The following is a 21,047-nucleotide window of genomic DNA, read 5'->3' as shown; positions in this document are numbered from 1 at the left end:
CAGTGGCAGATGCCTTGAGCTATTCAGGGCCTTTGTGTCTTCCCATGTTCCCAAAGCACCCCCCAGGATGGCATCAGGCAGCCCTTAAGTACGTTTTTCCTGAATGCTGACCCTATGCTGTGCTCTTGAATGCCTCAAAAGGCAGCCAGAGGAGCGTGCAAGCACCTGAAAAAGCACCAGGATTGCAGCTGTGCAAGCTGACTCTTGCCCCCATGGGCTGTAGGAGCTGCTAAAATGCATCTGGAGTGTTCTGGGACACCTTAAATGCACATGGATAAGTGGAGGATATCCCAGAAACCAACCCGGGACGCTCTGGGTCTCTCAAAGCGGTGTCCTTGGAGCCCCAAAGGAGCTGGGCTGACAGACGGGTACAGAAGAGTAGTGCGGGGTGTCCCACGTACGCCGCACTGAAGGCTGCACCAAACGGCGCTCCGATGGGCTCTGAGCATCCCCCGAATGCCTCACAAGCAAACGGGAGCGCTCAGGGAAACCTCCCGAGAGCAGCGCAGCGCCCATAACGAAGCGGATGGGCGGGGTGCCGCCGGGCGCGGCTCCGCTCGGCGGTGGGGGCGGGACGTTTCGCGACGGCGGCGCTTTGCGGCGGGCGCGTTGCGACGGCGGCGCTTTGCGGCGGGCGGCGGTTGTGGCGGCGGGCGGCCATGCTTCTCACCGTGTTCTGCCTGCGCCGCGACCGCAGCGAGCTCACCTTCTCCCTGCAGGTGGACGCCGATTTCGAGCTGCAGAACTTCCGCGCCCTCTGCGAACTCGAGTCCGGCATCCCGGCAGCCGAGAGTCAGGTCGGGGCCCGCTTCCCTCGCGCCGCCCTCTCTCGGGGGTGCGCGGCGTCCGCCCGAGGCCCGTCCTGCCTCTGGAGGGCGGCGGTTCCGCGGGGAGGAGCGCGTCCTTCGGGGCCTCGGATCCCGGGAGTGAGGAAGGCAGGGCCGGCTGCGGGCTCCTCGCCTCCTTCCCCTCTCTCCAGAGAACGTTTTGAGGCTTTCCCCCGTTTTCTGGGAGCTGTGGAGGCGGCTGTGGACACGGCGCTGCTCCCACACGCGGGGAGCCGCATCGCGCCCGGTGCTGGGCTCACAGAGCTGCCCGGAGCCGGGCTGCGGCGTGCTGGGGGGACCCCGGAGGGAGTTTCTCAGTCTGCTCTCTGCCTTTTGTCACAGTTTGCTCGCAGGCGTTGTGCAGCTGGACAAGGCAGTGTCAGCTCTGTCGCTTTATCTCGGCGTGCTTGGCAAAGTTTGTGAAGTTTTGTTTCCTGAAGTTTTTGCTTTGTGAGCCATTTCCCACTCTACATTAAGAAGGTGTTTTTCCAGTCAAGTGGATATTAGTCAGCGACGGAGGACTGTGAGACAGGAAAGCTGCGTGCCCTGCTGAGCAGGTTCCCAGTGCCTCACCTGGCTTCAGACTGCTTTCCTCTGCCCTCGTGAAGCTCTGATTTTGCTGCTTAGTGATGAAAGGCACAATGCTCTCTGGTTCTGAGATTGACATGCCGGTGTGTGGGGATTATTGTGCAGTAGAACCTGTGCTCAACACTGGAGCAGCTGTAGACAGTGGTTTGAGTTGGGAGACGCTCCTGAGAAAGTGTAAGGGGATGGTGTTGATGTAACCTTTAACACAAGAATGAAACCATTGCCTAACTTGTTTTCCAGAGCAGTAGAAAATCAAGATTATGTGGATCTTGCATTAGGAAAAAAGCTCTTTGTCTATGCGAAGTAGAAAGGGAGCCACAGCAGTGTATATAGGGCTCCTGCCTTCTGGGCTTGCTTGCAATGCTGTGTTACAGCCGATGAGGCACCAGCATCTCTGATGACTCCTACAGCAGGTGACAGGGCCAGCCCCTGCTATGTGACAGGGACGTTCTCTGCCCTCCGGAAGCTGTGAGCGCTTGGTAGCTCAGTGACCTTGTTTGCAAAGCTGCCCCTCTTGCGTCACGGTGACCTGTCAGCTTTGCATCTATTTCAGGATAGCAAGGGCTCACGTACTTCTGTGCATGCTTTTGCTGGGAGTTCCCTTTGCATCTTTGCTCTGCTGCAATTAAACTGCCGCAGCTTTGTGATTACAGGGACTACAGGTAACATGGGTCAACTCTGCTTTTCAGGAGTGCTTCTGCTTGCTTTCTGTTCACCTGTCTGTTTATACATTATTCTGTTTCCTTTTAAAAATTTTTTTCCAAGTGTGAATTTATTGTTCCTTCCCCTGCTCTTTCTGTCTGTGTTTGTGCAGTCTTCTTTGGATCTTCAGTAGAAAGAAGGCTACAAAACATAAATTATCAGCAAAGCAGTTCTGTCAAAAGATTTTGCATGCCTAAACTACCCCCAAAACCAGGGGACAGTGTGGGTCCTTGTGTTGCACCCATCACATTTGGTTTTACTGCACATAACACTCATTGCCTTACGGTAACACTTACTGCTTCCTGGCAAAAAAAAGAAGATGCTTTTAGTAGCGAGGACCGTGCAGGGTCTGTAAACCACAGAGTGAGTCTGAGTCTTTATCATTTGGTGAAATTCATTCCGGGCACTGTAGTTTGGGGTGGAGGTGACTGCTGAAGCCCATGGCTTTGAGGAGTAGAGGACTGGAGGGTGGCACAAGATAGTGTGTGAGCTGCAGCTGGGTTGTGCTGATAAGGGGAGGTGTAGCAGGAAGAGCAGAGGGCAAGAAATTTGGCTCGCTGTTTTCTCTCTCGCATCGAGCAGATGCCTTTTGTGGAGAAAGAGAGAGGGAACCTGGAGTTAAAACTGACTTTTCTGTGTTGTTCTGGCAGTGGTGGTATATCCTTCCTCCCTCTATGTGTACGTTGGGTCGATTTGTAGCACTGTGGGCTTCTTTGAGAGAGGAATGTTCCTGGTGTATGAGCTTTATTTTGCTGACAACTGATTTCATGACTGCGCTTTCTTGCTTCATGAAGATGTTCTCCCCGGTGCCACTGTGGAGAATCCACACTATGTGGTGTGGCTGCCTGCTTCCTGCCTGGGTTACCTCTGGATGAGCTCGTGCTGTGGCTGCCTGGCTGGCATACAGCTCTGAATGCTGCAAACTGCATAATTGGACTGAAATGAGAAATGAAATCAGTTCGTTTTAGCAGCAAAGCGGAATGGGTCAAACGTGCTTTAAGCCTTGCTGCTGATGGATGTGGAGCGAGTGCTGAGCACTTAATGCACTGTCCGAGGTGTTAAGGCTGAATGTTTGTAAATCCAATCCTAGCAAGACGACAGGGGTAAAACCTCACCTAAACTGATTAGCTCATGTCTCTTAGAGCGTCTGCACAGAGAAACTGTCATTTAAGATTTGTGCGTGCAGCTGGGATTTGCTGCAAGCTTGCTTTCTCCACAGACAGCAGTGATCAGAGTCAGGCCGTGTGTGTATGTGTGGTCATGTGAGAGGATGTGCCCGTCACGAGCCAACCTTAATAATGCCAGTAACGCGTCTGCATGCCTTAGTGTAGTTTGCAGGTGGGTCTGTGTTCACTTTGAAGGGGACTCACAAGCCAGTTGAGTGCAGTACCGTTGATGCTGTAGTTACTGAGAGGGTAGAAACCTCATCTTTGTTGCTAATGGTGTGTGTTTTTCCTGTTCTGATAATTCTGGCACAGAAGCCGTAATGCTTAACAGATACGGTTACTGGGATGCCAAAGACACATCTTCAACAGAACTCCTGTTCTTTTAAGGAGAATGGCAGAGCTTTTGTGGAATCAGAAGCCCAGAATGTCATTCTGGTCACAGGCAAGTCTTGTGACGGTGCACATCTGCAGTAATTGCCTGTTGAAATTTCAAGGAAAGCATGGACATAATTTAGGACATCTGTAGGTATTACGGATCTAGTGTTAGTAGAAATGTTCCTACATAACGAGTAGAAATCTTTATGTTTCCATAACAATGGTTATTCATTTTTTATCTCAGTATGTTTTTATATTTGTTGAGTTAGATTAGAAAATCATAATAGAAAAGGGTGTGACTTTATGTATTATAGTCAGAAGAAATTGATTCCTTGATTCCTGCCACTGGTTGCAGTGATGTTTGGAGGCTGATGGTTTGGGTCTGAGTGGACTTATATCGCTGAAGTAAAGCAAAAATGGCTGAGATAATCACAGAAGTCTCTCTGAAAAGCAGTTGTTGTGGGGAGCTGTGTTCTGGGTAATGGAAGAAATCGTTGCTCTGTAGATGATTCAATACACTATCTGTCCTGATGGATGCTGCCTGCATGTATACAGCTGAGTCTTTGGTTAGCAAATGCAGAGCTGGGTGAAGGTAACGCTATGGGAAGCAGTCACGACCTGGGTAATAACAGAGATGTGATTTTGGAAATGTGTGGCAAACAGGTCTGGTGTAAGCTGTTCTTTCCTTCAAAGATCTTGGTCTCTAATTAAGAGACGAGCCTTTCTCTGAGATGCTGAGCTTTGAGAAGTGGTTGCTGGCTTTGGATAGGAGAGATGCTGGGTACCTGCCCAACCGCTTCGTGTTGAGGTCTGCCTGTGCCTGAGATCCAGGTGCTTGGGCAGGGCTTGTGCCTGTGCTCAGGGCTGCACACCTGTTCTGAGGCTTGAGGTGGGCCCACAGGAGTGGCTGAAACATGTTTCTAAAAAGAAAGTAAGTCAGATCCTGATCTGCTTGGTCACACTTGTTGTTTTCTCCTTGTGTTTTCTCCATGAGCAGATTGTCTATGCGGAGAGGCCTCTCACTGACAACAACAGATCCCTGGCCTCCTATGGCTTGAAAGATGGAGACGTGGTGATTTTACGACAGAAAGAGACCGTAGAGCCACGGCCCTCGATCCGTTTCCCAGGTGAGAAGTGATGCATTTGCTCTGAGCATCTGAAGGCTTTGCTGTTGTCTCATTAGTCTCTAACACCTTGCTAGGCAAAACTTCAGAGGAAGGGTAAGCTGTGGCTGAGGGACCTCCAGAATTAGCTGAAGGACTCATCATTTGGTGGTTCTAAGAAAGCAAAGAATGTTTCACCATTCTGGGGAAAGTTCAGAAATCCATGTAGCTTGCTCAGAACGGCCGTTTGTGTAGAGGTGTGTGACTGTTCATATATGGCTGCTCCTTTCCTGTTCTGTGCAGTGGTGCAGGAATGTGTGCTCAGAGTGGCTCAGGTGCATTAAGGGGCTCTTGCAGTACATGCTCCCATCTGTATTCGGACAGATACACAGAGAAACTGCGTCTTAACAAATGCAGGTACGCAGTCATGCACACAAGCAAGAGACTCCTTGAATACTGTGAGTGTGCTCCTGGTCTTACCTCTCTCCTGCCTTCTGCACCGATTCCTATCAAGTCCACTTCTTGAAAGGATTGCTGCCTGAGGAGGTCTTGGGTGAAGTTCTTGTCCTCCTGCTGTGGCTGGAGGGTTACCTGCAATGCACCTGCAGAAGTGTTGCTTTTTTTTTTTTTCTTTTGCTTGAGTTTTTTTTTTTTTTTTTTTTTTTTTTTTTTTTTTTAATTTCCAGTCAGAGAGATTGAGAAGTGCCTTAGGCACTGGGTTTAGCCTCGTGTTCCTTCTGTGCTGTTCACATTTGTGAAGCTGGAAATAACTAGTGTGTGATTCAAAAAGTGTATTTCTGGGGACGCAGAGCAGGCCAGTTACATAAGGAAATGCCAGCTTCCCTCACCCAGTAATCTGGCTGTGTGGCAGCATGCCTGTGTACTCAGCACCTCTACAGAGTGGTGTGGTTAGGTTGGTATCTACAGATCCTATAGCTAGAAACATTATCATGGTGGAGAGGGATAATCAAAAATAAATGAAAATGCTCACCACGTCCTAGGCGCACAGAAGAACTCCGCAGGGAGTTATGTCCAGGAAGAGATCCTTCCTCAGTGGCAGACAGCCCTGACATGGGGTCCAGGAGAGGTGCAGCCAGGCTCTACCACTTCTGGTCACACAGCTGAATTGCCTTCACCTGTGCTCCCATGGCTTGACTCTGTTTGCCTCAGATCAATCAGAGGTTCAGGCCGTGATTCAACAGTTCCCATACAGCACCTGTTGCAAACTGCTGTTGAAAGGACCTGGTCTAAGAGCCTAGCATTAAGACCGACCTATCCTTCCCATAGTTATTTTACTTACTTTTTTGAGCAGAACTGCAAATAAGAAGTGCTGATGTGTTTGCTCTCTTTTCCCTCCAGCCCTGCCGAGGATCGACTTCAGCAGCATTGCGGTTCCTGGGACGTCGGCTCAGCAGCGTCAGCCACCAGCACAGCGCCTTCGCCCGTCGCCTCCCGATGCGCCTTCATTCCCTCAGGGTTTGGAAAACCCAGCATTGCTACGGGAGATGCTGCTGGCCAATCCCCACGAGCTGTCCCTGCTGAAGGAGCGCAATCCGCCCTTGGCAGAGGCGCTGCTCAGTGGAGACCTCGGTAGGTCGGGTTTTTCGCTGCAGAGGCGGTTCAGAATCTGTCTGCGCCCAGTTCCAATGCCAGTTACCATACCCCAGCTGCCTGGGGTCCTCGCTGCTGGCTTATTGATGGTGTTCATGCAAGGCGCTGGTTGGAAGCGCTGCTGGCAGAGTTCCTCTCTTTCTAGCAGTTTGGGTGTGTTTCTCCAGGTTGGGTTTTTGAACTGCCTGTTTGCCCTGCTTTGAAGTACATGCATGGATTAGCTGAGTTTCTGTGAGTGCAGGTGGCTCAACTCCTGATTTTTTTTTTATGCTGAGTCTCTGAATGCACTGCTTCCACTGCTGTGCTGTGTTTGCAGCACTGCAGAGGTCAGCGAGAGCTCAGCTGAGAGCAGTGTGCTCTGAGACCATCTCTCCTTATAGTGCGTTAGCTGCTGAAGAAGCAGACATCAAAGAGAGAGTGAAAAAGGAACCAGTAGATGGTGTCTTTAGGGAGCGTTCCCATTAGGAATAGTCGTAAATGTTTACATCTCTCTTAATCTTGGAAGTGTAGTTTTGCAGTGGGCACTTTACATAGCATAGATGAATCGTAGTACAGCATCCCTCATTTTCTCTGCAGCTGATTTTATTGTCTTATTCTTTGTCTGATTAAAGTTTTGATCTCTAGTCCCCTTTTAAGTACAAAGAATGGTGTTTTGGGCATTGAATAAAGTCCTTCTAAGCCTCTGCAAGTCTTTAGATAGGAAATAAATCTGGTTGAGCTTTGGGAAATGATTGAAGAGAAGAACCATGTAGCAGACTTGTTCCCTTTCAAGGTTACATGCTAGTGATTTATCTGTTAAAGAGGGGAGCTCACGTGGATGTTGATGACTACTGCATTGTTTACTTCGGACTTCTGCTCATATCCCTGTTAGTTGTGTTGTTCTCTGATGTTTTTTTTATGCCTCCTTTGAGTGTTGCCTCTGTAGTACAGAGCAGTTTTCTCATCAGCCGGAGAAGAATGTGCTGCAGCTGGCATGAGATGCAATGTCAAGCCAGGACACCCACATCTGGCTCACCTGCTGACCTGTTTTGTCTGTGGTGCACATAAGGCTTTACCTCAGGTGTGCGTCTTTAGTTCCAAATCGCTGCAGTGGGATGCCAGAGGGAAGTGCTTTTATCTGGTTGTACTCTCATTGTTTTGTACTGCTGCTATGAGCGTTTCTGTTCTAATTCTGATGTCCAAATGTATGAACAGATGTGTACCATGTGGCTGTGCTGGGTGCATTGTGGGCACATTAGAAAGCACGTGCTCTGTGGAAACTAATTAGATTAAAAAACACCAGAACAGCCACCAAATGCTTTCCTGAGCACGTAATTGTCTCTGAGCCAGCAAGTTTTTTGATGGGAATTGCATTTCTTGAAGCAAAACCACAACCTTCTGTGTTTACAGAACTTAATTTATTACCAGGTCTCTTTGACATATACTTGATCTGATCTAAACAGTAAAGAATAGTCAGAAGCCATCTGAAAAATGGAGATCTGAAAAACATGCAGCTAAACCTCCTTAAGCAAGTGCCTCTCCTCGCACCTCTTGACTGCAGAGTAGGCATTCACCTTTAGGGATGATAATACCTTTGTTGCTTGGGCTTAAAAGTAAGTTCTGTTCCTTTTTATGCCTTTGGATCTTGAGTTTGCTCTTTGCTGAATTTACAAACTTATTTTTCAGCAGATTGCTGAGTGGAAAACGTGGTAGATTTTGCAAGCTGTTCTTGTAGATGGGCTGTCTTGTTCAGAGCAGTGAAATCTCACTTCTCTGTCTGTTGGGAATTCTTCAGAATACACATGCACAATTCAAAGAAGAAGCTTGAGGGAGAGTTCTGTATTCCTGATATCTGTTGCAGGTGTTTTTTTCCAGATTTTTGGAGTAGTTTGTAGGCAACCCTTCCTGCGAAAGAACAATGAGTTGCTGTTTCAAATAGCAGCTCTTACTTTTAAATACTGTCTCTTTTTTTCCCCCTGCACCCACTGCCCTTTTTTTTTTTTTTTTTTTTTTCTTTCCCTACAGAAGAGTGAGCACAAGAGAATTGAGTTTGTTTGTGCCCTACTGGCATTGCAGTGTTTGGGTAACAGAACAAGGAGGACTGGCTCTGTGCAGTTCTTTTTCATCTCAGCAGATTCCCAGATTTGGCACCAACATTTGGGGTCCATCCATGCTGCCTTCAGATGAAGCCTCTTGTGCTTGTGCAGCTGATTCTATCTTTGATTGCACGTTGACACAAAAATAAGTGTTTGCTGTGGCAGAATATGATTTGTAAGAGTAATTACCAGTAAAAAGCATTCCTGTATGTCTTTATTACTGCAGATAAATTTACCAGGGTACTGCTGGAGCAACAGCAGGACCGAGCCCGACGGGAACAAGAGAGGATCCGACTGTATTCAGCTGACCCTTTTGATCTTGAGGCACAGGCCAAGATAGAAGAAGACATAAGGTAGCAAACCAAAGTCACTAGCAGGCTTTGGAGATCTTCATGGTGTTTTTTTTTCCGGAGGGTGCTTCCCTCCAACTTGGAAGCTACAAGGAGTGTGTTCAGAAAGCAGATCCTGCCTTAATAGAGAAATCTGCCTTTGGGGTTATGCTTTGAGCCAGCTTAGCAAGTGGTAGGATTGAGAACTGGGGACGTGTGGTTGTGCACAGATGAAGCAGCAGCACTGCTGTGTGTGTGAGGTCTCAAAACTGCCTAAGTTGGGCCTCTCTGAAACCAGTAGAGTTGTGGAAAGCAGTGAGCATATTCAGCTTTTTGCTGAATAGCTGCATCCTTCAGAGGTGGTACTTATGTGCCTTGGTTGTGTCTTGAACCTGAGGACCTGTGCTGGTCTTTGACCTGAGCTCTCTGCACAGCAGTGGTGTGTCTCCTCCCACGCCGGACTCTGCACCTCACTGCTATCAGAAGAGGTCTATAGAAACATGTTCTGCTCGTGAGCCCTTGCTCCCTCTGTCTGTCTTCCACGTGTAATTGCATGGGGGTGAGGCATGATTTCTTAAATGGAATGATGAATCCTTGAGCTGGAATGTGACTTGCAGTTTAGTCCTTGTTAAGGAAGTGTCCTTCTGACATGGGCTTACTGTTGATAATAGCAAAAGTTAATTTGTGAAGAGTCATTCTTGCATTATGACTGACAAGGTGTTGGTACTGGATAATGGCTTAGCATAGCAGTGCTGAAAAATACAGTGCGTGAATTTGTTGGTAAGTCATTGCTTGGAGGCAAAGGAACACTTTCCTTGCTCAGTACATGAGGGAAAATTGGGGCAGATAAATGGAATATGTCCAAGGTTGTGCAGCTATTGGGTAACACTTGGGCATCTAGCAGTCCCCAGGTTTCACAACCTGTTTAGTATCTCAGGTTACTGGAATTCTTGCTTAATCAGCTGTCCTCTGCCTGAGATTGATTGGGAGTTCCTGCAGGCATCCACAGTTTCTTGAGACACATCTGTCCTTCAGTGGAACATCAGGAACGGAGAAAACAGAATAATGGATTCAGCAAGAAAACTGAACCTGCAAATCAGCTGCGCTATATCTGATTTAAATGGAATAGCAAAAGACAACATAATGTGAAGCTCTTTGTTTCACAGGCCACTAGCAGCAGGGTAGCAGGGGGCTTTAGCTTCCACGTGAGCCAGGTCACTGTTAGTTGCTCTTAGCTGTTTTCCTCCCACACCAAAAAAACACATCTACCCGTCCTGCTGAGGGAAGGCTACAGAAAATGCATGAGAGGAGCTTGGTTTTATCTTTGCTGTCTGAGGAGGAAACGTGAAATGGCATTAAAATGGGAAGCCCATGTCCTTTCTTAGATAAAGCTGTTTAAGATGTAGTCAGTGTGGATACCTGTTGCTTTCAAGGTTGCTGTCAGGGCCACGATGAGATTCTCAGTGTTTTTTTCTGTAGGCTTGAATTTGCAGCGAGGCATGTGCTCGTAGCAGTGTTCTCACTGCAGTTTCAGTTATAAGCCTCCTTTCCTTTGCCTGAGAGAGGCAAAATACCAGGGAAATGCTGGAGGATTTTAATGTTGAGCTGCGCTGTGGGATCCCAGTGTTGTAGCTACTGGCAGCATCTTCATCACATGCCCTGTTTCCTTCAGAGTGACTGATAAACTTGCTGGTGTTTGCTTACAAGTTCTCCATGTTAGCTCTGTGATGATGGGTTTCTTGCAGACAGGTCATCACGTGCAGGTGTGCTGCAGTGTGAGCTGTGCAAGGTGTGGGGAAGAGCAGTCCTCCTGGCTGCAAGGGAAGTGGCTTGGTATGTGTGAATTAAGCCAAGATCATTACTAGCAATCCCTCTGCTGAGAAGGCTGTGTTTAGCTAAGCAGTGTTTGTTGTGGTTTAGAAATGATGTTTGTAGCTAATGCAAACTGCAGCAAGTGGGGTTGTCAGGTCTGTAAATCAGAGGGATGCTCAGAAGGGTTTGCTAATGAGAGAGGTCTGATTTTTTTTCTCTTTTTTCTCTGTTCAATTTAGGCAACAAAATATTGAAGAAAATATGACGATAGCAATGGAAGAGGCACCCGAGAGCTTTGGCCAGGTGGTGATGCTTTATATTAACTGTAAAGTCAATGGACATCCAGTGAAAGCTTTTGTTGACTCAGGTGAATTACTCCTGCTTTCATCTCTTTCTCCATTTTCATTTCCCTCATTGAGGGAGAGAATAAACACTCAAAATTTTTGCCTGAAATATTTCTGTTTGTAATAAAGCACTGTTTTACAAGATTTTAAAGCACCTAATTAAAATCTCAGAACAATCTGGGCTTCAAGGCAAACTGCCAATTGTGGAGACTGTTTGTGGAGCAGCACAAATGAGTGGCTGAACACCCCAGATCAAGGCTCCTGTGAGGATCTCTGGTGCCTCATGGCTGCAGTGCCAAAATGGTCACTGCTGGGCGTGTGCCTTATCTCAGTTTACAGATAGGGGAACTTTGCCAGCCTTAGTGCTGTACCTCCCATCCACCACGTTAAAGTACTCAGCTCTGCAGCAGTATGTACCTTACTGCCCACGCTCATCTGTGAGTGTATACATCGTAAATTCAAAGCTGTGGGTTTCATTAAAAAAAAACAAAAGCCTTTTATGCAGTGACATGTTGCCTCATGCAGGTGATGTGGTTTCCCTGCTACCGAGTCCAAGATCTTAAGCCCTTCCAGGAGAGTATTTTAATTTGTGATGCCCTGTCAAGACTTCACACAAATTCTGTTGCTGTTAGGTGCCCAGATGACCATTATGAGCCAAGCTTGTGCTGAAAGGTGCAACATAATGAGGCTGGTGGATCGGCGGTGGGCTGGCATTGCTAAAGGTGTAGGCACTCAGAAGATAATTGGCAGAGTGCACTTAGGTAAGTACTGCCATTCTTAGCTTTAGCAACACTTCTGACTTGAGCCTTCTGTCTCGTGTAATTCTTTCAGATGAGGGAACCTGCAGCTCCTGCAGTTGAGAAACTGTTCACTCCAACTGCAGAAGTGGGGTTGATTGGGTTCATTCCCAGCAGGGAATTTCCTGCTGGGGTGTGACTGTTGGGCAGTGTGAGTTGCACAGGAAGAGTTCTAAATTGGTGGAGCATTTGATCCTCTTCCAGGAGGAGAAATCTGCATGTGTGTGCAGGTTTTCTAGATGAGAGAAGGTTGTCCCTATTGTATGAAAAAGGTGATTCTTTTTGCTGTTCTTGCTTCTTAGGCTTGTGCTCTAATGAACTGTGTGTAGCTCCTCTAGCTCTGGCTTGGAAGCTTAGATGAGCAGTACTTAAGGCTCTAAGGCCAGAACAGCTTTGATGATAATTCACTACCCAAGACCAATGTAGGCCTGATCATCCCTGTGTTTGCTCACAGCTGGGCTTTTGATCAAGGCTGTATATCAGAGTCCTGATATCAGCTCTCCCCAGTGTGATTGTGCAAGCCTTTCCTAGGGGATTAAATAACAGAACATAATGTGTTGCACTGTAGCTTGCAAGGTGATAACTCTTCTCCCTTGTGTTCCAGCTCAGGTTCAGATCGAAGGGGATTTCCTGGCATGCTCTTTCTCCATCCTCGAAGAGCAGCCCATGGACATGCTTCTCGGACTGGATATGCTTAAGAGGCATCAGGTAGCCAAACCAGTTTTGAAATAGTTATTCAGTTTTTCAATCCTAAGGCACTAAGCACAGTGTAAGCACCATACCTGGGAATGGTGTAGGATTTTATGGGAAGAGAAAATAGTGGATTATTTTTCAACCAGTCATGAAAGGAGTATTTATGCGATGTGCATCACAGGTGTATGTATAGGGTGTCTGGCTGCTCCCTGAACTTTTTTGCTCAGATCAAAGACACTCGAGCTTTTCAACTGAATGATTAAATACAAAACAAGTCAAGTGGAGGCCTCTGCTTACAGCTGATGCTTTCTGTCCATTTTGCATAATGCTATGAGCCGCTGCCATTGGAAATGGCTTGTTCAGCCTTGTCTCTTCTTCTGGGAACTGATGTGCTCTATGCAAGCCCCTGATGTCTCAGTGTCTCTTTCGCAGTGTTCCATTGATCTCAAGAAGAATGTGCTGGTGATTGGCACGACTGGCTCACAGACCACTTTCCTCCCAGAGGGTGAGCTCCCGGAGTGTGCCAGGCTGGCTTACGGGGCTGGGCGAGAAGATGTGCGGCCAGAGGAGATTGCAGACCAGGAACTAGCAGAAGCAATACAGAAGTCTGTAGAGGAAGCAGGTATTGTAATGAGCTCAGATGAAATATTAATCTGCTTGGTCTTCTTGTTGTGTGTCAGAATGCCTGTTGACAGTCACTGGAAGATCCCTTCTCCTTTTCTCAGTTTCTAATGCAGCATCAGTGAGCAAAAGGTGGAGAGAAAGGGGCCTTGTTCCTGGTTATTGCATCTAACTGCACCAATCTTTTCCTTTCTATATAGCAAAATCTGTCTGCACGAAGGCATTTGGGCATGCTTGCTGTTGAGTTTGTGCTCTTCTTGCAACATTTCTAGCAGCTCTGATACCTTGGTCTTCAAAGATAAGTGGTTGTCTCTGGCACCCATTCACCTGGTTTGAATTGCTGTGCAGCAGGTACACAACTCAGTTATGTTTGTTCTAGCAGCCTCGCATAAGGGCAGTACGGAGGTGACTTTCATCAATCTGATTCTTAACAGATACAGCACACAAAAACAAACGAGCCCTAGCAGTAAGTACAGATCTTAGTACATGAGGAATAGCAGTCTCAGCAATTACTCGAGTCTCACGTGTGCAGTGTCTGAGACTGCGTCAGTGTCTGATTGCTGCCCCTCTGCTGAGGAGCTGTAACGTGGCAGTGCTGTTAACTTGCAGCTTATGCCCACCAAGACAGCACAAGTTCACGGCAGTTTTTAGAAACATGCAAAACACTTTGCCATGCTTAAGCTGATAAAATTGGTTTCCTGAATGATTTTCTTGCTAATTTTTAACTGTAGCATGATTAAAAATCAAAGTCTGATAACTGTGTGTGCATGCACATAGTGAGAGAAACATAACAAAGTTATAGTGCACTGTTTTTTTTTTCTTTACCGCTTACCACTTGCTGCTTGATTGTCCAAAGTGTAATCAGTGATGTTTTCTTTTTTTTTTGCAAATAACCAGTTGGCTTACATAAGAAGAGCACACATCCTTTTGAATTATTTTCTTCTATTTTAGGCATGTAAGCTTCCCACAGATAGAAAAGCTCCAGAGGAAGGCCAGACTTGAGTATACCAGCAAGAAATGAGTTACGTTTTGACTTTCTAAGCCAGTCTTTGAATGCTTATTAATTTAACTTCCAGCAAGTAGAGAGGATAAATAGAAATTTGTCCTTTCTCTGCTGAGTTTTGACATCCCTAGAGGTCAGGCTCGTTGGATTGGGCTCATGTCTCTTCACATAACCTGGAAAATGTGGAGATCAGCTCTTCTCCAGTTAAAATTGCAGGCATTGTAGTTGGTTGGACTTAGTACTCTGGTGAAAGGATCAGTCAGAAAGCAGACCTCTTCATCTGAAACAATGTGTCTCTGTAATTACAGCATTTTAGGCGAGTGCTTTGAGATGAGAAGTGTCTAAAATGACTTAAAGCTGCTTATATACCAATACAGTTCTAAAAACAAAGACTTTTTGCTCAGGCTGATCAGCAGTCTACCATTTCCATTGCTAGAGAGCCCTGGAGAAACTTAAAAGGTTTATGACAATAGGAAATTGATTTTGTATGCTTACTTACCTGTGGAACAGTAATGCACAAAATTAAGGTAGGTCTTGTTTAGATGGACTATATGCAAGCCTTGGTCCTCTTACAAGCCTTTGGTTTGCAGGAATCTTGTTAGCTGTATTCTGAGATGTCAAAATGTGAACTCAGACCCTCTTGCTCTCTTCCAAAACTATTAACTGCTGCTAGATGGCACCAGAAAAAAGCGAGAGAAAGGCCTGTAAACAGGAGAGGGGGAGAAAGAGAGCAGCATCAAGGAACCTCAGCTTCCCACAAGGCCCGTGATCTTCCATAGCAGCTCGAGTGATACAGAAATCACTCTGTATGTCTGCAGGCGATCAGAGTTCTCAAGAGCTTATCCCATGTGCAGCTTCTCATCCAGGCAGCCTTGATGTAAGAAAGGCATTGCCTTTCGTGTGCGACTCAGACTTTTCCTGATACAGAGAGGAATCTATCCCTGATGATGCACTTTGTGGAGAGGAGTTTGTTCCTGGTGTTAGCTGGATGGTATCCTTGGTGAGGCTGGGATTCAGCTCCTTTGGGAAGAGGATGACAGTGAGTCTCAGCAAGAGCTGAGAAGTGCTTGGCAGCATACCAGCTGCTTCTACCATCAGAGTGGCTGTGACTCCCTGATGACCCTGAATACAGAGTGAAAAGACCATTCTGTTTCCTCTCTGAGGTACTGGCTTGGAAGAGAGCTCAAACATAGTACTGCTGCATAGAAAAAGATCTCTCTTGTTTTCATCTGTATTCTGTGTCTCAAGCCTCTTTGCCACCCATGTCAAAGACGAGCAGTCTGAAAATGTGCAGGATAATGCTGGATTTTAAATATGCCAACATTGTCAAGTTGTTGTAGCTTCATTAAAGTCAGACGTGCAACCAAGAGAAAAGATTGCTCTGGTACACAGTGCAGCAGCAGGCGCACAGCGTGTATTGATGGGAGGTGTGGTACCGCAGCATTCAGTACACTGTTTGTATCCCATGGAGAACAAAAGAAGCAAGTACCTGAGGTGAAAAAGGTTGTCTTCTTCCGTGACACGGAACAGGAGGCATGTCCTGGCTGTACGTGAGCAGGGTTAGTGCTCTCCAGTACTCCTGGATATCTGTAAAAAGAGAAGGACTTGAGGTTAAGCGGTTGTATATGCTTGGGACCTTTGAGTTTGGAGACCTTTGGGAGGGAAGGGGAGCATATGCAACAAATCATCCAGCACAATCTGAACAGCTGTTTGAGTATACGACACAGAACAGAGTAGAACTTTAATGGAAGAACGGATGCTCTTTCAGCAAAGGTCAAGTTGGTGATTTAACAACAACATGAGAGCTGATATGTTAGCAAGACTAGACCATTAGCAAGATACGCTCACTTCTTCAGTCTAGCTTGATGCCTAGACCCAGTGTGTAGTGGTCTGTAGCGGTCTGCAATTAATCTGTCCTCCATATGGAGTAGGAAGCAGTGAGCTTTTTGACTTCTGGCTGTCTATTTCTTTGCTTTGTTCTTCAGTGCCTCAGGAAGCAATTCCTTTTTGGCATTTCTGCCCTATGATCTTTGTTTCCCACTTGCAGCAAGCTGATGTTTGCTCATCTTCTCTTGCCTGTGCTGGCATGATCCCCTGCAAGGCAGTAGCAGCTGGGAGTGTGGTCTGAGATGCCATTTCATGTCTTGTTTCACTGAAGCATGTCTCCTGAATGTGGCTGTACAGGGAACAAACAAGCACACTAGACATCTTCCCTGTGCTGCAAATATGTTGTCAGGTGTGCGTGTCGCTCGCAGACCGCTCTGCAGTGTACGTAATGCAGAACAACCTTTCAACTGTTCTTCAGCAGGGCTGTTTTTGACTTGATATAGAGAATTGCCTGGGCAGACCTGCTGTTGGAAGCTGGGAAATGTAAGGAGCCCCTGCTGCTCATGTGCTGTCTTCATGGATGGTTGGGAGGGGAGCTGCAATGTTGTAGGACTATAACCATGCATGTCTTGTGCTTTGAATGCTAACGCGAGTTTGGTGTGTTTGTTTCCTAATCCAAACAGAACGTCAGAAGCCTTGATGCATGTAGTGTGTGTTTACTGCAGCTGGAGTGGGCCACAGACCAGGTATTTATAGACATCAGTTCATAAGCTTTCACTACAACGTTCACACTACTTGCAGCAAGACCATCCTCCCTCTGAGCTCCTAGGGTGAAACCCACGTGATGTGAAGTTACCAACCTGTTCAAGAGTGTGAGAGAACATCCTGCTTTGCTTGGCCAAAGGCAGCAAACCTGGGTTGCATGTATGAGGAAAGGTGGGGCCCTCTGCTCATGCAAAGGAGAGTCCTGTGACTCTGACCTTCCATCCCGTGCTTTCCAAGCAATGTTTGTTTCTTACCTAAAACACTTCTGTTGCCTCAGCCTCAGCCTCAGTTGAGCAGAGGCAATGAATTCTTTGACTGTTCAGGGAACTGATACGCAACACGTGCACACATACACACAGAAACAAACCACTGGAACCTGCTCCAAAACTTATGTCCTAGTATAAGTTTGCAGTGGATCTGATGAGCTTAAATACCACCATGCTGTTAGATGGGTATTTGTGTACTGCTTTCTCGAAGCAGCATACTGGTGAATGCAGCCATTATGTTACAGCTTCCCCAGGTAATTTCATATCCACAGTTTCAGTTCAAGCTGACATCATACGAACGATGTTTGCTGACCTCTGGATATCTTGTTTTCTAATCATCATGTGCCTTAACATGCTGGAGAAGAAAAACTGCTTCTCTGGATGCCTTTTGCTGCCATTGTTGCAGCTGCACTGATTAAGCAGATGTAAAAGTAATGAGGTTTTTAAGCCTATGGTCTTGATTTAAAGAGAAGGTTATGGCTAATAGAAATAGGCTAAAAGAAAACCTAAACTTATTTTTAGCTTGTGCAAGCCATCTATGAAGCACCCCTATGTAGTACTGTGCACAAGCATCCCACTGAAGCCTGCTCTCTATATTGCAAAGAGGAATTTAGATCTTGCTCTGCTATGAAAAATAAACAGGGATGTTGGGATTTCATCATCTTCTCAGTGATATAATTGCTCACTTTGAAGTTTAAATATCCCCTAATTGTGAGCTCTCTAATTACCCTAGAACTGGCTTTTTGTCTTTTGTTGTCAGTAATGAATTGTCTGCAGCTGGAATGTAGTTCTGGATTTACACTTGCTTATTCTCAGAGCACTCGGGACTGTCCAACAACTTCTTGCAGTAACTAGTGTTATAAATAGAGTGGTGCTCTGGTTAGTGATGCCCAGGTGGAGGTAATATGCCAAGCTGATACGTAAACTGTTGTTTTAGCTTCTATTCTAAAGGCATGGATACGTGAAAGCTGCTGTAGGGAGCCTATTTTGTAGGGGGTTGGACTTGATGATCTCTAGAGGTCCCTTCCAACCCTTACAGTTCTGTGATTCTGTGGAAATAGTGCTGCTTCTGTGTCCTAACTACTTTTTCTTTTTTTTCCCTATCTATGTATAGAGAATAGTGACAAAGAAACTACCTCACTGGAAATGCCCTCATTACCAGCTTCTGATGGGTTTCAAAATCCAGTCCAGTCTTCAGGACTAAGTTCTAAGATCTGTAATCCCACAAATCAATTACTTGATCGATCTGTCTTTGCCCCTGCTTCAACTTGCTTATCCAAACCTAGCCTCACAGAGCCCACTGATCCTGGAGCCGTCAAGTCAGTTGAGTCTTCAACTGAATGCTGGATCACCCCAGAAAAAGATCATCCTCTTGTGTTACAGCATCTTCCCAATAACTCTTCCTTGGCAGATAATGACCGCTCTCTCCAGACAGAGGAGGTGAATTCTTGCAGTCCAGCTTGCCTTTCAAAGAAAACACTTGAAGAAACATTTCTTGCTGACAGTCTAATGGAATGTAACACTATAGAACAGGGCTGTGGTGAAGAACCTCTTTTGAAAGTGACAAAAGAAAATAGTTTGACTGACAGCCCTACTAAGCTTGGGCAAATAGAAGATGCATCTCTGCCTTCAGAACTAAAGGAACCAAAACAGAAGAATGAGTTTGCCATAAACCATCAGATGTGCAAAGAGCCAGAGAAGTTTGAGCATCTGGAGAAACAAACTGACAAAACTGACCCAGAACATCCTGGCAACATTGGTGGGGTTGAGAAACCTGCTGTGGAAGAAGAGGGCCATACAGCCAGTCAGCCAGGAAGTCTTCCTGCAGAAATGAGAGAAGGTAGACTGGAGAAAGCAGATCTTTCCTGTGTGAAGGGGTGTATCCAAACATCCTGTCATGTGCACATGGAAGTGGATACAACTGAGCACTCTGTAGCTGACGTGCACATCTCAGCAAGCAAGCAGAAGTGGCAAGCCAAAAATGGAAGGGCATCTGACCTGAACTCAGATGCCTCTTCTATGGAAGTGCAGTCACTGAAGTCTGCAACTTCCCTGAGTGATGCAGTTTCCACCTCTGATGTGTTGCAGTCTAAAAGCACCAGTGGAATCCCCACGAAGTGTAATGAGTTGTCCAGTTTAACAGCTGAACACAGTTCTTCCCCCTCCATCATTCATCAACAGGACACAGATCTGGGTAGACATTTAGAAGAGCCATGTTTCTCTCTTGCATCAGCCTTGAAAGAGCTTCACAAACTCCTGATCAGTTGTAAAGGAGAATGTAAACTTCTTACATCTCAAGTCTCTCAGCTGGAAATGGTTCACAAAGAGCAAGTACAACAGAAGGGGTTTTCTGAAGATGAGTGGATAGTGTCAGATCCAAATGGCCAGCAACAGAGTAGTTCCTCCTTTAATGTGAGATATGAAGGTGGAAAAGCAGAGGGGAGCCAGCCTTGTGATTCTGGCACAGAAAACGTTAGTGTTGGGTCTGTCACTCACGTGGAATCAGCTCCTGGAGAAGACGCCTCAGAAATTCCAGAGTTTTCAGTTAATAATGATTCGACTGCAGGGACATCTGACCAACAGGAGAGCTCTGAGCAGGCAAAGGTTTTGCCAGAATGGTTCCAGTGTCCGACTTTGGAAAAAAACACTGTTTCCTCTAAGCCTGCTTTGGGTGAAGGTACATCTCAAGATACTCAGGCATCACTCACAAAAGCACCTGAGAGAAGCAGCAGTTCTGCTCCTGACAGCCCAGCACCATTGGGTGGCTGTGAGGAACCACTGCCTGGTCCACCTGCTGAGTCCACTGAACTTCCCTTGGTTGCTTCACCTCCTGCTTTCCCTGCAGCTGATGTTGATCGAATCCTTGGTGCTGGCTTTACCACGCGAGAAGCTCTGGAGGCCCTGGAACAAGCAGATGGGAATGCAGATCTTGCTCTTCTCATTTTGCTAGCCAAGAGTATTGTCGTTCCTACATAACTGTGGAAGAGTGGGTCTTAAGACATATCTAAATTACATATTGTAACGTGCAAGCAGAATGTTGAGCCAGAGTTTTTAATTATTTACAGCCAAAGTAACGTGTCTGTTCTGTTTCGCTTGTTGGATTTGGCCTTTTGAAAGAAAGAAAACGTCCTCGTATTGCGTGGATGGGACAGCTTTTAATTATACTTACTGGATTAAAATTCATGTTTTATTTAAATGCAAAATTTTTGAATAAGCTCCAGTGTTACGAATAACAGAATGGCAGAAGCCATTGAGATCACCGCCCTGCCCAGCACAGAGGAATTGTGACGTGAATTGAGTGTTGTACTGTGCAGCGGTGGCGAGGCGCACACGGAGTTGTGCAGGCACTGAATCTGCTGTGACACAGATGCAGAACTGCTCTAAATGGGCTTTTGGGGTTAGTGCTGTTTTCTCTCCCCTACACCTTACAACCAAATGTCTGTGATGCTAATGAAACAATTGTGGCAGATCCTACTGGTGTGTAAAACTTTGCAGAAGGAATGGGAGGGTGTCAGGAGTTTTTGGAAGCGTGGGTTTGTGTTTGCGTGGGGAGAGCTGGTGCCTGCTTTTGACAAACCCTTCTGTGCTCCTGGGCTGTTGTGTTTAAGTTTACATTGTGGGGAGAGAGGATGGAGAGAAAAAGGGGAGGGAGAGAATTTGGTTCTAGAAAAACTAAGAGATGTACTGACTTACTTGAAGATGTGCTGATATCAGTTGTAGGTGGGGAGGGGAAGTAGAAAGGGGAAAAGAGTATTTTACCCTTTTTTTTTCCTTAACATTGCCCATATCCTGCTCCTCTCTACAAAAGAACGAGCTCAACCACTTGAGGCAAAACCTTGATGATGAAACCTCATAACAAAGCAACTGCATGTCATGGCTTTTAATTGCATCTATCCTTGGAAAATGGTTTCTCTGTGTGCTGCACGGGGTTGTGATCAGCAGAATGAAGAAATCTGCTTTGCACTAGTTTATCTGGATGTTTGGGGATGATCAGCCTCTCAGAAACTGCAGAAGTCTGCAGTGCCTGATGGGCTGCTAATTGAATACCTCCTAAAGAGCGAGGGCTCCCAGGTGGGGCTTATGGAACACGCGCTGACATGGCACCCGTGTCACAGCATCGTGGCCTTCCAGGAGGTCCCTGGG

The 21,047-nt window shown here is 46.4% G+C and overlaps 1 protein-coding gene across 2 annotated transcripts; it reads left to right on the top strand.

Moving 5' to 3' along the window:
- The first annotated feature begins 639 nt into the window (after nucleotides 1-639).
- LOC122167166 (protein DDI1 homolog 2) lies at nucleotides 640-20,107 on the top strand. 2 transcript variants are annotated; one of them, XM_042831560.1, is made up of 10 exons: nucleotides 640-797; nucleotides 4,656-4,785; nucleotides 6,121-6,351; nucleotides 8,674-8,800; nucleotides 10,828-10,955; nucleotides 11,565-11,693; nucleotides 12,334-12,437; nucleotides 12,855-13,044; nucleotides 16,557-16,619; nucleotides 18,019-18,105. In XM_042831560.1, the coding sequence occupies exons 1-9, from the start codon at nucleotides 660-662 to the stop codon at nucleotides 16,571-16,573; spliced, it is 1,194 nt and encodes a 397-aa protein (XP_042687494.1). In that variant the 5' UTR covers nucleotides 640-659; the 3' UTR covers nucleotides 16,574-16,619; nucleotides 18,019-18,105. The 2 variants fall into 2 exon arrangements, with proteins under 2 accessions (XP_042687494.1, XP_042687493.1); XM_042831559.1 differs by lacking the exons at nucleotides 640-797; nucleotides 4,656-4,785; nucleotides 6,121-6,351; ... (3 more) ...; nucleotides 12,334-12,437; nucleotides 12,855-13,044 and having other exon boundaries at nucleotides 18,019-20,107.
- Nucleotides 20,108-21,047: the final 940 nt, after the last annotated feature.

Source organism: Centrocercus urophasianus, unplaced genomic scaffold, assembly GCF_019232065.1.
Source record: "Centrocercus urophasianus isolate 14NV4802_14NV808 unplaced genomic scaffold, USGS_Curo_1.0 seq_36, whole genome shotgun sequence".
Classification (NCBI taxonomy): domain Eukaryota; kingdom Metazoa; phylum Chordata; class Aves; order Galliformes; family Phasianidae; genus Centrocercus; species Centrocercus urophasianus.
This window is presented reverse-complemented; position numbering and strand designations above follow the sequence as displayed.

Coding starts and splice junctions, on each gene's coding strand:
- LOC122167166 (XM_042831559.1), top strand. CDS start 18,051: ATGCCCTCATTACCAGCTTCTGATGGGTTTCAAAATCCAGTCCAGTCT.